The following is a 14798-nucleotide window of genomic DNA, read 5'->3' as shown; positions in this document are numbered from 1 at the left end:
AATTCTTAGGGTAATTATCAAGATATAATTATTAGAATAGACTTTTGTTAAATAGTACTCTACTTATGCCTGAATGTGACTTACATGCTGAAAAAAAACTTTTAATAAAAGCACAGGTGGTTTCGTAACTTAAATTATATCGTCAGGCTGAATAAAAGGAAAAAAAGAGACTCTAAACAATATTACGCCAAGATCATATCACTGTGATAAGAAATGGAGGCAAGACTGAATACTTCCTTTAAAATTGAGGGGAAGTTCGCAAAAAGCGATAATCATGGATTAAAACACGGCAATAAAACTGGAATCTGATAACAAATGGGACGAGAGAAAAGATTATAAAAAGCACTGGAATTAGGGGAGGGGGCAGAAAGACGAACATAGAGCAGCAGACAGTACCTCAGCTGAGCCCGCGCCGGGACGGAGCTCTGCGGCTGCCATACACGAAGTGAAAGGTTGTCAAAACATAGGCCCCGACGGAAGCGGCGCATGCGTGGATGCATAATAACATTCGCTATACTTTACGTAAACGCCTGGAACCGGGCGCACAAAAATAAACATGCTGATAAAGATAGCAAATGTCAACTTAATAATTCAAGACATAGGTATAAAAGTTTAGAACCTGTTTTGGGCCATTTATAAAAGTAACATTTAGAATTAAAATATCTCAAAAATTCTTAAAAAATTAAAAAATCTTAATTTTTTTTCAAAAAGGAGAGTAGCTCTAGTAAAGGCACAAAAGAAAAGAAAGTGGAGAGGGTGAATGAACCTGGCTACACATTTAAGTAATCAAACTTAACCAAAATGGATTTATACCTTAATTCAGTTACAGAATTAAGTGTTTGGTTTGAAGATTTTCTTAACGCACGAAAGTTCTCCATCTCTTCCAAGATGTTAAGAACGTTACCTTTGTGTTCGGTATGCAGTATTCTTAAGACCAGATATTATATTGAATACTCAGTGACCTAGTTTCGGATGAATGTGAACTCAAAGCAAAACTGGATCCCGAACCAGAAATATGTTTCTTAAACCTAACTTCAATGGACCTACCAGTTTCGCCTGTATACCTATATAGCAATTATCACAGGTGGTGATGTAAATAAAATGGTTCAAATGGCTCTGAGCACTATGGGACTTGACAACTGTGGTCATCAGTCCCCTAGAACTTAGAACTACTTAAACCTAACTAACCTAAGGACATCACACACATCCATGCCAGAGGCAGGATTCGAACCTGCGATCGTAGCAGTCTCGCGGTTCCGGACTGAGCGCCTAGAACCGCTAGACCACTGCGGCCGGCCATTAATAGTGGGATGCGAATTACCACGTGTATAGGCAAATGGACCGTAGCGGTCGCGCGGCTCCGGACTGAGGTGATGTAAATACCTGACGACATCTTGCTCTCTCGTTTCGTCCTCGCCCTGCGTTTATCCTCAGCCCACTATTCCTAGGAGGGAAATATGCTGGGACAATGTCTTTTGTAGTCAACTGTATACCGACTCTATTTGAAACAGTTCCATAGTACGTAATCATATGATGAGAAACGATTCTAGGGCCAGTCTCCTGCAGGGGACTGCCCTACGGCTCTTTTTTTCTTTTTACATTGCCGCGTTTTAATTCATGACAATCACTTTTTGCTAAATTTCTGATTTTGAAGAATAGTTTGGGATCTGAGTGTAAAATTGGCTTGACCACTATTATTTAGATATTCTGTGTTGCGGACACTTTGTATCACTGTGATAGGGTCATGCTTAATATTGTTTACGGTCTCCTCCTTAATTTTATTCAGATTTGCACCTGAGGATGTAATTTAACTTACTTAACCGGTCGTGTCTTTAATAATGGATATACAACAGCTGCAGTGGCTTTTATTCAATGTGCAAAAGTTTGGCTGGAGATTCCTGTCCAGTAAATTATTATGTTCAGGGCTGCCAGGCTCGGTAAAATGGGCATTTTATAAATAATCAAATTTCAAGAATTTTCTTGCAAAAGGGATTTCAAACATTAGGTTTAATAAAATGTGTGTAACACATAAGGTGACTCCTAACTATGTAAACACATGTTCAGTTGGAATATTTCGCTGTCGGGATCCATGTAACATAGAATTATGTTCTTCAATTTACGAGATGAAGTACGAATGCAGTATGTAAAGGAAATTAGTATACTTAAGGATTCGTATGTCTCATTTGCTACTTTTTCAGATGCTGAGTGGCAAACTTTTTCTTTGTATCAGTGAGCATATTGACATGTATATTCAGCAACTAGGAAAGGGCTTAGCTAGATGCCATCAATACAAACTTAACAGGCTCTTAAGTGTGTCGAAATACCATGGTGAAAATTCTATTACGTTTTATGAGTTTCAGTCTGTCCTAAGACGGTAAATCTAACTATGTTCTTTTCTGGCCAGCACTAGATGAAACGGCATAATAAAAGTCTAGTCCATAATTCACACCAGGCTACATCACAGCAACTGATTGATAACTTAGTGGCCCATGTTGTGTCAGTCCTAGATGAACGTTTCTTGACCACAGCTCTACGAAATGGAGTGGTGGTGAATTTTATTGAAATTATCTGGTGTCATCCCGACGTTATGGGGTATTATAGTCGGTATTAACAAAAAATTGTCAGACAAGGAGGGCCTTATAGTACTTGCTGATAAATCTAAAGTAGCAGTATTTATTTGTGAAAAGCACTGTGTCAAGGAATTCTTTTGATTATGACATTTATAGGAAACCAGCAACCACAGATTTGGTTGTTCAAAGATCTTCTTCCCACCCTGTACAGCATAAAAGGCAGCTTTATAGCCGGTCAATGCTATATAGATTACATAATGCCCCATTATCTAAAATAGTATATGAACGTGAATATAGGTTCACCAAATTCATAGCACGATTCAATGGCTACCACGCTGATTTCGTCCCTAATATTAACAAGAGCCTTTAAAAAAGCAAAATGAAAAGAGCCGTAGGACAGCTCACCCCCAGGGTCAACAGGATACATCTACATTTCTCCTCGTGCAGGAGGAGACCGTTTCTTCGAAAGTTATTGTTCCAGTACATTTCCTTCCTAGCGTTCCTGCGACAAGATGGAAAATAAGGACACATGTCGAAGGCAGTGTCGTATACGACACTTAGCGAAAAAACTGTTTCTCCCCTTATAAATCAGGTCCATTTCGTTTACATACATAACACACACCATCGCACATTAGCGCTGTGCCGGCATTGGTGGCCGCGCGGTTCTAGGCGCTTCAGTCCGGAACCGCACGACTGCACCGGTCGCAGGTTCGAATCCTGCCTCGGGCATGGATGTGTGTGATGTCCTTAGGTTAATTAGGTTTAAGTAGTTCTAAGTCTAGAGGACTGATGACCTCAGATCTTAAGTCCCATAGTGCTCAGAGCCATTTGAACCAAGTGCTAGCCCAGCCCGACAGCGCTTAACTTCGGTGATCTGACGGGAACCGGTGTTACCACTTCGGCAAGTCCGTTGGTCAAACTTCTTTATAGTGGTGCTTAATACGTAAATGTATAGATAACATATTTTTATATTTTCCTTTTTTGTTTTTCCTCTTATTTTATTATTTTTAGTGGGAAGTCTCCCTCAGAATGCCGAAGCGGAAAAAAACGACAAGACTGAAAAACTTTGCAAAATTGTAGCTCTAGATTTGAATTTATTGAAGACGAACCTCACGTGCACTCATCGAGAATATATTTAAGGACACTCGCGGAAAAAGAGAGAGCAGACACAGCAATGTTAGCTCTTAAGAATCATAGTGAAAATGCGTTTCAAAAAGAAGTTGAATTAACTTGGTTTTCCAAATGTAATTGGGAAAATTGAATTTTAGGTCCCTATTCCATAAATTCTGGTTTTACCAGCTGCAGTTATAAGGTCGAATTACTTGCGTATTCTCATTCTGAGCAACATATTCTTTGTTTTTGCTATACATGAAACATTTATTTGTTACTCAGACAAATACTACCAACATTGGAGCCGGCCGGAGTAGCCGATCGGTTCAAGGCGCTACAGACTGGAACCGCGCCACCGCTACGGTCGTAAGTTCGAATCCTGCCTCGGGCATGGTTGTGTGTGATGTCTTTAGGTTAGTTAGGTTTAAGTAGTTCTAAGTTCTAGAGGACTGATGACATCTGATGTTAAGTCCCATAGTACTCAGATCCATTTTTGAACCAACATTGGAGTTTTGTAAAAAAAAGTTGAATAAACTTTTAAAAACACTAGAGTTAATAAGAATGAACGTAAAGAAAATAAAGGTAGCTCATCTGATAAGTGAACTGTCCGCGAAAAACAAGGTTCCTGGTTCGAGTCTCGGTCCGGCACATACGTTTAATCTACCAGGAAACGCACATTTAACGGCAGAGTGAAAGATTCATTCAGAAGTATCTTTGTACCGCTCTTAACTTTACGTTCTGCAGCAGAGATGAAAGATGCTAAACTGTCAATTGCAGAGATGAGAGATGTGTGTTGGTCATTTTCAGCGGGGGACCTGGCGGCGCAGAGGGTGGAGCTGTGCGAGAAGGAGAAGTACCTGCCGTGCCTCAACATGGCTCGCCCTCTACTCACGCAGGCCCACCTCGTCTTCCCGGACAACAAGCGCGACATAGACGAGATGTGCAAGTGAGTAGAGCAACATCCACTTTGTATGAGACGACTCTGGTTAAGAATAATAACATCACAGAGTGTTAACATTAGTTATCACGCTTCCCTAACAACTATTGATCCATTTTCACTCGCTTTTCCAGCTCCCTAGGCACGCACACACACTTACACACACACACACACACACACACACACACACACACGCACGCACGCACACACACACATGTAACCACCTCTGTTAGGAGGCAGCAGTAGTGCTGTGCAGTTGGTGCAATGGATAGCATTTTCTTTTAGCATACGGGAGGTCGGGGTTCGATTCTTGGCTGAGGCGTATTTGTTTTCATTTGCCAATTTCATTCTGCCATGTAATATTGTAGTATACACCGTTTTAAGCCACATGTATCAGAATTTTACAAAGTACGTCTCTGGAAATTATTTGCAAAGCACTTTGCTAGCCCTACCGGTGACATAGGCTATAACGAAATGTAATGGACTTGAATGTGGCAAGAATAACACTTGGTACTAATCGATGGAACCATTGGGGGAGGGTACACAGAAAACAAGTTTGGAATCTAGTAGATGCAGTGGTGTGAAACAATTCACGTCCACAACGCACAAAAGGCTTCTTTAAAAGCTGACCAGTGAAAATGATTGTACTTCCATTTCTGTGTTCTTAGTATGTATGTGCAAATGTTTTGTAGAATACCCCCTGTTATCACTGTATGGCGATTAAGACAGCAGATATCGTACCACGCAGACCACATTTAGCAAATGAATACAAATATGCCTCGACCCAAAATCGAACCCTCAACATCCTATATATTTATAGTTCGAGTGCCCGAATTTTTCTGGGTGTTACAAAAAGCTACGGCCAAACTTTCAGGAAACATTCCTCACACACAAAGAAAGAAAATATGTTATGTGGACATGTGTCCGGAAACGCTTACTTTCCATGTCCACCTCTGATAGTCCTTCCACCTGCAGTCTGGGTTTGGTTATTGCACGTTGACGTCGAAGATAACTACTGGTCACTTTGGTGTGACTGGACCATGTAGTTTCAGAGAAATTATAATAATTAGAACTTAAGATTTATATGTTTAGAAGAGAGAACTGATTGCGTTGAGGTGAATCATGATTTTTAGGCTTCCGTACCTCAATCGGTAGAAATCACTTTGTTGTCCATCCATCTGCCAGCCTATTAAGACTGTTTATCAGGAACGGGTGGAAGTCTCGAGTTGAAGTTTATCGGGTACTTCCCATTGATTTAGAATTATGAAATTTGGCGACGAGTAAGGTTTCACAGTACAAGTAAAGGCAAAAGTCGAAAAACTATTAATTTGTAACCATCTCGCAAGAAATTCGTTTTGCCATTTGTTGTCCGTCTGTCCGTCCATACGCCTATCCTCATGTTAAGACCCTTTTTTTCGGGAACGGGTAGAGATATCAAGTTGAAATTTATGTAAAATACTAAGATCAAAGGACACATGGCGCTGTAAAAATTTTAAGCTTCTAAGTCAATGCAATCATAAGACACGGCGGTTTATGTCACGTAGTTTGACAGTCACAAATTGACTCGTCAAAACCTGTGGATGATCTATCTATATACTTACACTTACAAGGGTTGGTTCAAATGGTTCTGAGCACTATGGAACTTAACATCTGAGGTCATCAGTCCACTAGAACTTAGAACTAATTAAACCTAACTAACCTAAGGACATCACACACATCCTGCCCGAGGCAGGATTGGAACCTGCGACCATAGCAGTCGCGCGGTTCCAGACTGAAGCGCCTAGAACGGCTCGGCGACAGCGGCCGGCATGAGAGACTATTGTACCTAATAAATCACCTGTAAACGTGCTGACAACATATTTTCATTAAGTACTAGAAAAGTTAAATAACCTTGTTAAGTACGTCATTGCAACAAGCATGAATTACATTTGTTATTAATGTGTGGTTCTTTTACAAAGAATTTTCATCTAGCGTCCTTGACGCTTCCAACGAATAGACAGAGAATCTGCATCGTAATCAATACGGAGCCGATGCCACAGTCCATTATTGTAGCTATATTTTTCTGTGATTAAGAAGACTAAAAATTCTGACGACTTCTTCCACTGTCTTCTTCCACTCGTCGATAAATCCTTTTTATTCCACTTATATATTTATCAAAGACTGATAATGAGAACTTTCGGCATCTAAGTCTACACACTACATTACGAGGGTTGGAACTTAAATAGTGGCAACTATTTATTCACAACTAATACAGAATAGTTACATGTTTGCACCTCCTTCAAAGTAGTCACCTGCGTTGTGTAGAACCCGTTGGCAGCGATGAGGAAGGCGTAGTATACCGTTAGAAGAGCCTGTTCTGTTGATGGTGCGAGTGGAGCTGTCTACTGCCTGTCGAATTCCCGGAACAGTTCTGAAGCGAATGCCACGAAGTGGTTCCTTCATCTTCGGAATCAAATCAAAGTCACAAGGACTTAAGTCCGGGGAGTATGGTGGGTGGTACAGTACTTCACAGTCCCATCGACCGAACAGAGCAGCCACAGCTTGCGCTGTATGCGCCCGCGCATTGTCGTGCAAAATGATGGGTAGGTTGCGCAGAAAGTGTCGCCGCTTCTTTCGCAAAGCTGGTCGCAGGTGATACTCCAGAAACGAACAGTAATACTGTGCACCGGCGGTCTGCCGTGGAGGATAACACTATCACAGCCGTACACGAGAATCACCATAACTTTCACCATACTGGGGCTCTGACGCACTTTCGACTTTCGCGGTGATCCATAACGACGCCATTCGTTGGATTGGCGTTTCAGTTCTGGCTCGTACGATGTGGCCCATGTCTCATCCAGTGTTACGATACGGCGTAAGAAAGCCTCTCCTTCGCGCTCATAGCGCTCCAAGTGCGTCTGAGCAGCGTCGTAACTCATCAATTTATGCATTTCCGTCAAGTCATGCGGAACCCATAATGATGCAATTTTTCGCATACCCAGGCGTTCCTTCAGGATGTAAAGCACAGTCGTATGCGCTAAACCGGTTTCGTGGGCGAGCTCACGAATCGTATGACGTACGGCGTCAATCACTGTCCACCAACGCAGCAACAGCATGCACATCTTCTTCAGAGACGCCAGGACGACCTGTCCGATGCATGTCTGCCACAGTTTGCCGACGTTCGTTGAAGAGTTTTACCCAACGTGCCACTGTTCTGTACGGCAATACCGATTCCCCGCACGGCTCTTGAAGACCTTCATGACACTGTCGTGCTGTACAACCTCTGGCACATTCAATCTTGATCCAACTCTGTTGCTCCTGTTTCAAAAACATAGTGACACCGTTACGTTAGACAATTGACTGTGTTTCCCTCGACTGTGTGCACGCCGGTGACGTGGGAAGGGCGAGTCTATTTGCTCGGAGGTAAGGTAGGTATGTCAACAACGTGTGCTATCAGCGACAATAGTAGATTCCATTGCGTAGTGTCTCCACAGCAGTGTTGCCACTATTTAAGTTCCAACCTACGTAATTAAGTTTGTACAGAACCCTTAGAGCATGAGTCATACACGCTCTTGTCCGGGTTCTTTAAATATTTTCGAATTGTAGGGCAATACCTGCGGAAAAATGTAAATATTAGTTGTAATTTTCTCGACAGTTGCTGTATTTTTTTCATTTGCGCAATTTATTCTCCCTACTTCACATTTCTTGAACTTTTTTATAATGTTTGCAAATACAGATCGTTAGGACTTAACTTGATCGGTATATTTATCAATATACAACCGCACAGCCGCTCTTACAGTTTGGCGACATTCGTCGTAAACGTAAACCGTATCAAATTATTTCGACTGTCTTGTGCATTGCGGAAGTCTGAATACCTTCACGAGCAAGTTGTATCGTCACTGTAACACCAGAGCACAGACTGATAGGCTTCGAGAGAACAGGTGAGCATACAAACCGTATCTGCGTTACATGTCTGCTTTATGTAGGCTACAGTAGGGCAGAAGTTTGTGGGATCTCTTCTCGTGAGAGAGGGAGAGAAGTTGTTACTACTTGATCAAGTTTCACACAAATTGTATTGCTGAAGTCCTCTTAGAACACTCTCTCCTCTAATACTTTCATTTAAAAAAAACAAAAACAAAGTCCGTGTCATAATAATTTATTCGATCTTGGTATATTTGGATGAGCCTGTCGTAGCGGCCCCACCCTCTTTTAGAACAAACTGTATAACAGTTCAAAATGGTTCAAATGGTTCTGAGCACTATGGGACTTAACATCTGAGGTCATCAGTCCCCTAGAACTTAGAACTACTTAAACCTAACTAACCTAAGGACAACACACACATCCATGCCCGAAGCAGGAGTCGAACACTGCGACCGTAGCAGTCGCGCGGTTCCGGACTGAAGCGCCTAGAACCTCTCGGCCACCACGGCCGGCTGTATAACAAAATGGTTCTGAGCACTATGGGACTTAACATCCATGGTCATCAGTCCCCTAGAACTTAGAACAACTTAAACCTAACTAACCTAAGAACATCACACAACACCCAGTCATTACGAGGCAGAGATAATCCCTAACCCCGCCGGGAATCGAACCCGGGGGCTGTATAACAGTGACACTTCGTTCTTAGATATATGCCTGAACCGATGCTAAAATTCATTGTCATCATCAGTTCGATTATAAAATTCATTTCAAACTGAGGAATAAATTATGTGATAAAAATCTAAAATGATGCACCAGATTTATGTTGTTACATGACCTATTAAAGTGAATAACTGGGCCACAACGGGAAAATGTTTCAGTCTCATTCTTAGAAATCTGGGGACAAAGTCAGACACTATACAAAATTTTAAAGTATGTTTCATTCATCTCGTAAAGTGTTTTGAGAGCTCGTGCCTTGCCAGCAAACTAATTGCATTTGTTCGAATGGTGAAGCTCTTATTCCTTTGTGTGATATCACATTACAGCCACCGCATTGCTAGTGTCGTACTATACGTTACGAAGCTGCGATCTAATTGAAGGCATTTTGAACTCATTTCTTTACAGCGCTCTGGATGGATTGAGATACGCCACAGCTGGGTCTTTACCAGCCGTAGCTCCGAACGTTGTTGCTCTCACTGACGCACGGCGGTCTGCCTTAGCAACACACCGATGCAATCCAAAAAGACAGCATATTTTGTTATTCGGTGTAAACTACGAGTTTATTTCCCTGTATCTCCATATATTAATGTAACCATCTGAAGTGTATAACTCTATCCCTTACCTTTATTGTACTTGGAGAGAATCTTGGATGATTTGCACTTGTAATGAAAGGACTGTAACCGTCTGAAGCAATCGGGGCGCTCGCGCGTTTCATCTGCTCCTCTGACCCAAGACTACAAAACAGAATCCATAAACTCTTTCGACAGGCGAATCCTGAGGACACATCCATGGAAAGTAAGAGGAAGGGCCACTCCCGACGGAGGTTCGAGTCCTCCCTCGGGCATGGGTGTGTGTGTTGTTCTTAGCATAAGTTAGTTTACCTTAGTTTAAGTAGTGTGTAAGTCTAGAGGCCCTTAGGAATTCACACACATTGAACATTTTGTAAAAGGAAGGAGGACTATAGTGACATTCTGTCTACGACGAAGTCGTTTGAGACGAAGCACTTATTCAGATTAGGCACAGAGGGAAAATAAGACGGACATGTCTGTTTCAAATTAATCAGCTTGAAGTTCGCGTTGAGGAATTTAAGCAATGAAGTCGGAATCCTGATTTATCACGTGTCGACAGGTACTGAAACTGCCACACGCGTTAGCACGCCGCTTCCGAGATTTGTGAAGGCGCGGCGGCCGCGGATCGAATCTGCTCGGTGTACCGACGTACCGGTCAGCCTGTGTGCGGTGATTACGCAATTATCCATGTGCGAGTAGGTGGAAAATGGCTCTGAGCGCTATGGGACTCAACTTCTGAGGTCATTAGTCCCCTAGAACTTAGAACTAGTTAAACCTAACTAACCTAAGGACATCACACACATCCATGCCCGAGGCAGGATTCGAACCTGCGACCGTAGCGGTCTCGCGGTTCCAGACTGCAGCGCCTAGAACCGCACGGCCACTTCGGCCGGCGAGTAGGTGGATACCGGGCTGGTACCCACGTCGCACCTCAGTTAGACGCTCCTCAGACATTTAGAACGCGTTCGCACACTTTCAAGGGGACCATCACTAGACACAGACACAGACAGCTGGTGTGCATAAAGTCCGCCCCGGGGGAGCGATGGTGACAGGACGGCCATCTGCCCACCCTCTGGGCTAACATTGCAAAATCGTAACATGCAGACCCCGTGAAGATACGATATGAAAGCTAGGAAAAAGGAGAAAGAAGTGACAAGAAGTACTAAATTCACCCCAAAAAGTGATAACGCTCGGCCACGCTGCTCGTCCCTCGTCTTGTGGACAGGCACGGTTTCAAGGGGGAGGGGAGCGAGGGGCAGGGGATCATGTGGGTCACGAAGCCTACCTAAAAACATTTTAGTAAAAGCGTTTATATTTTTCACAATTATATTAAGTTCCAATTTTTCCTACCAGGTTAGCCGAGAGCGCTAATGCGCTGCTTCCTGGACTCTGGTAGGCGCGCCGGCCCCGGATCGAATCCGCCCGCCGGGTTAACGAAGAAGGCGGGTGTGCCGGCCAGCCTCGATGTGGTTTTTAGGTGGTTTTCCCTCTAGGTGAATAACGGGCTGGTCCCCACGTCCCGCCTCAGTTACACGACTCACAGACATTTGACACACATCCGCACTTTTCCACGATTTACACTATACGCAGACAGATGGGGTAATGGGGTACTCTGATTCCGTCCCGGGGGGGTGCGGGGTGGCGGCAGGAAGGGCATCCGGCCACCCCTTCACATTAACATGCCAAATCCGATTTAACCACCCCATCCCCACGCACAATGCGGGACCAGGGCGCAAGCGATAGATAGATTAAGTTCCAATTTTATCAGCTGACTTTAGTAGAATACAGTAAAATGAAGACTAAAAGTCTCTAAAATGGCAAAAAAATCCAGAAACTACAAGACATAGAATAATTTTCAGTTGCTTGTGCGAGAACCTGCTCACATGGCAGAGTTCACGGCGTAACCGCCTGCAGACGACATTCAGGCCAGGAAAAGGCGCCCTTGCTGTCAACAACAAATCTGGCACGGTTCGATATTCTACAGGTACAATCGATAAACCACAGAAAGCTGAGTATGGCAAGACATAAAAGGAAAGACTAAGGAAAAAATAACAAAAACACACATCCTGAAGGTAAAAATAAATAGAGTTCCACTCATTTACACTCTTGCGTAGCCATAGTCTGTGACATCCTCCACATGACTACTAAAAAATTCCGCGAAATTTCGGCTACACGATAAATTCAATTAATTACCCAGGAACTACAATTACACCTCCTGGCAAAATATGTGAAGCGCAGAAGGGAGGGAGGAAAACAAATGATACTTTGTGGGGCTGAGAGAGTACGTAATGTTATTGCCGTGAACATAAAAACGAGTCATATTTACAAATAATTTGATATTATGAGGCCACTTACTAATATGACGCAGCACGCCGACTTACGGCAGGATGCATGCGCTGATTCGGTTGAAAAGAGTGTCATAAATCCGTTGTGTCCTTTCCAGACAAGCCAGGCCACATCTTATATGACTGGTTCTTGATATCATGGATACTGGCACAGGGGTGGAGTTAATATCTGAGCTGGTCCAACACATGCTCTACTGGGAACCAATCTGAGGATCTTGACACCTCAACATCACGCAATTAATGTGACATTATGGGTACTTGTCGATAATATGCTGAGAACAGCATAAGCACTTTCTTATCTGCGGTGTCATATTATAGCTGAGACAATTGCACTAGTCATATTGCATCAGCACTTCCTTTTCTGCAAGGCCATATGGGGACCTGCATATGGCCACATGCAAGGCCTTCGAGGAGAAGGATATGGGGAGGGACCAAACCCATGGCACCTGTACGCCTGCACGTGGCAGCCAATGGCATGCAGTTTGCATGTGACATGTTAGCATGAAGTGCCCCCACACCTTTAATGCAGCACTGGCATAGTCGCATGAGTAGCACACGTTATACGTCCACGTTTTCATGGGAACTGAGTCGCCTGCAAGTGCCACTACGTTCACGTGTTTTACGCAGGCCATACCGCGAATCATGACACCAGCATCATCACATCCGGCCTCTTTCCCAAGTTACGGGGGGAGGGGAGGGTCCCCCCTGTCGCCTGCTCCCCACACCGCCCGCACTCGGCGTGTCCGCCACCGCACCCCACCCTACACACCCTCAGCTCGTCGATGTCATCGTAAATGTCGCGGAAGTTAAGACACTCACACTGTTTTCGAGCAATAGGCTCTACATTAGAGCCCCTTGCTCGGTTATTTGTTATAACAACTAATTAATTAACATTGCCAAAAGTATACGAAGGATCTGACAATATCTCAAATGTGTTTCACACACCATAGTAACCAAAGGACAACGTCCATAATTAATTTAGCAATCTTAAATGCCTGTAATATTTATTACCTTTGCGCCATTGCTCTACATTCAAGGTCTCTGCTCTATCGTGTAAAGCAGAGTGAGATACTTTGACAGTATGAAATTATGAGGTCACAACATAGTCTGCAAAAATTCTGTTAGTCAAGTGGTACCAAAACAGTGAGAAGTGATAGTATCGGTAACCTGGTAGGACGTCCAACCCAGAAAAAGTAGTAAACAGGCTGTATAATTGGTGAAATGGTGTCACCACATGTATGCACATCATGGATGAAAGGGTCTCCCACTGTTTTTCAGGCAATATGCTCTCCAATGTAGCTCAGTGCTCGGTTATTTGTTATATTAACAAATTAATTTTACTTTTGCCTGTAAAAGATAGCCCGCATCTCGTGGTCGTGCGGTAGCGTTCTCGCTTCCCACGCTCGGGTTCCCGGGTTCGATTCCCGGCGGGGTCAGAGATTTTCTCTGCCTCGTGATGGCTGGGTGTTGTGTGCTGTCCTTAGGTTAGTTAGGTTTAAGTAGTTCTAAGTTCTAGGGGACTGATGACCGTAGATGTTAAGTCCCATAGTGCTCAGAGCCATTTTTTTGTAAAAGATACCCAAATGATACGACATCCCACATGCAAAACGCAAAAGGTGTTCATCACGTCAATGTCCATAAGTAATTTAGTGCTCAAAGTACGAGTACCTGCAGTATCTATCAGCCATGCGCTGTTGCTCTCCATTCGAGGCGTCTGCACGTTAATGAGAAGCAGAGTAAGTTCCTCTGATAGTATGAAATAATGACGTCGTATAGGTAAGAAATGAGCCCTACTACACTTTCAACTACCTACCTTCCAAGCCCACTCAACTTCCCACCTCCAACACATAGATATAGACCACCGTAAACAGAGGACCTGTTTGGGAGATTTTGGCAGGGAAGAGAATACGAAAAACGATTATTCTTGTACAAAATCACATATACATTTACACACAGAAAGCGACCCTTCCTTTATTTGTACTTGGTATAGTTGTAACGTATGAGCATGGCGTGGCGTGGAAGAAGCAATGTCGAACTGGTTTTTGCGGCATTCCTTGAAGCAGGCAGTCACACTGCTGGGGCCATATCGCGCACCTAACCCCAGTTAAGAGCTGCCAGAACTTTACTTCTACTTCTTATATACTGGTACAGAACACCACAGCACTTGAAATCCAAATAAAGAGTGCATTAGAATGTCTTACCTGCAAACAGAATGAATCATGCGTGGGAGCCTGTATAAGACTGCCTAGTATCCTGTGTCAATCACTTCCATGTAGTATCTGCTAATGAATACCCTACAGAACAGCTGCTGTGTGGTTGTAACCCACCAGAGTCCCACTATCACGGATCTGTAGAGTATGAAAGGAGACATCCCTCAACTATCAGGTCCTTCACACAAACAAATCCCTGATCCGCCTCATCCTATGCTATGCAAATGTTGCCTAGATATCCGCCACACCCAAGTTCTAAAAAAATGTTCAAATGTGTGTGAAATCTTATGGGACTTAACTGCTAAGGTCATCAGTCCCTAAGCTTACACACTACTTAACCTAAATTATCCTACGGACAAATACACACACCAATGCCCGAGGGAGGACTCGAACCTCCGCCGGGATCAGCCGCACAGGCCATGACTGTAGCGCCAGAGACC

The 14798-nt window shown here is 43.5% G+C and overlaps 1 protein-coding gene across 1 annotated transcript in view; it reads left to right on the top strand.

The window, feature by feature from the left end:
* The window catches only part of LOC126471076 (uncharacterized), a 483768-nt gene that overhangs the window by 290771 nt on the left and 178199 nt on the right, over positions 1-14798 (top strand). Inside the window, exon 4 of the mRNA XM_050099148.1 lies at positions 4488-4626. Within this exon, the coding sequence (XP_049955105.1) occupies positions 4488-4626 (139 nt within the window). The remainder of the gene's footprint in view (positions 1-4487; positions 4627-14798) is intronic.

This window comes from Schistocerca serialis, chromosome 3 (assembly GCF_023864345.2).
Source record: "Schistocerca serialis cubense isolate TAMUIC-IGC-003099 chromosome 3, iqSchSeri2.2, whole genome shotgun sequence".
NCBI lineage: Eukaryota > Metazoa > Arthropoda > Insecta > Orthoptera > Acrididae > Schistocerca > Schistocerca serialis.
Note: the sequence above shows the minus strand (reverse complement) of the source record. Positions and strands in the feature narration are given on the sequence as shown.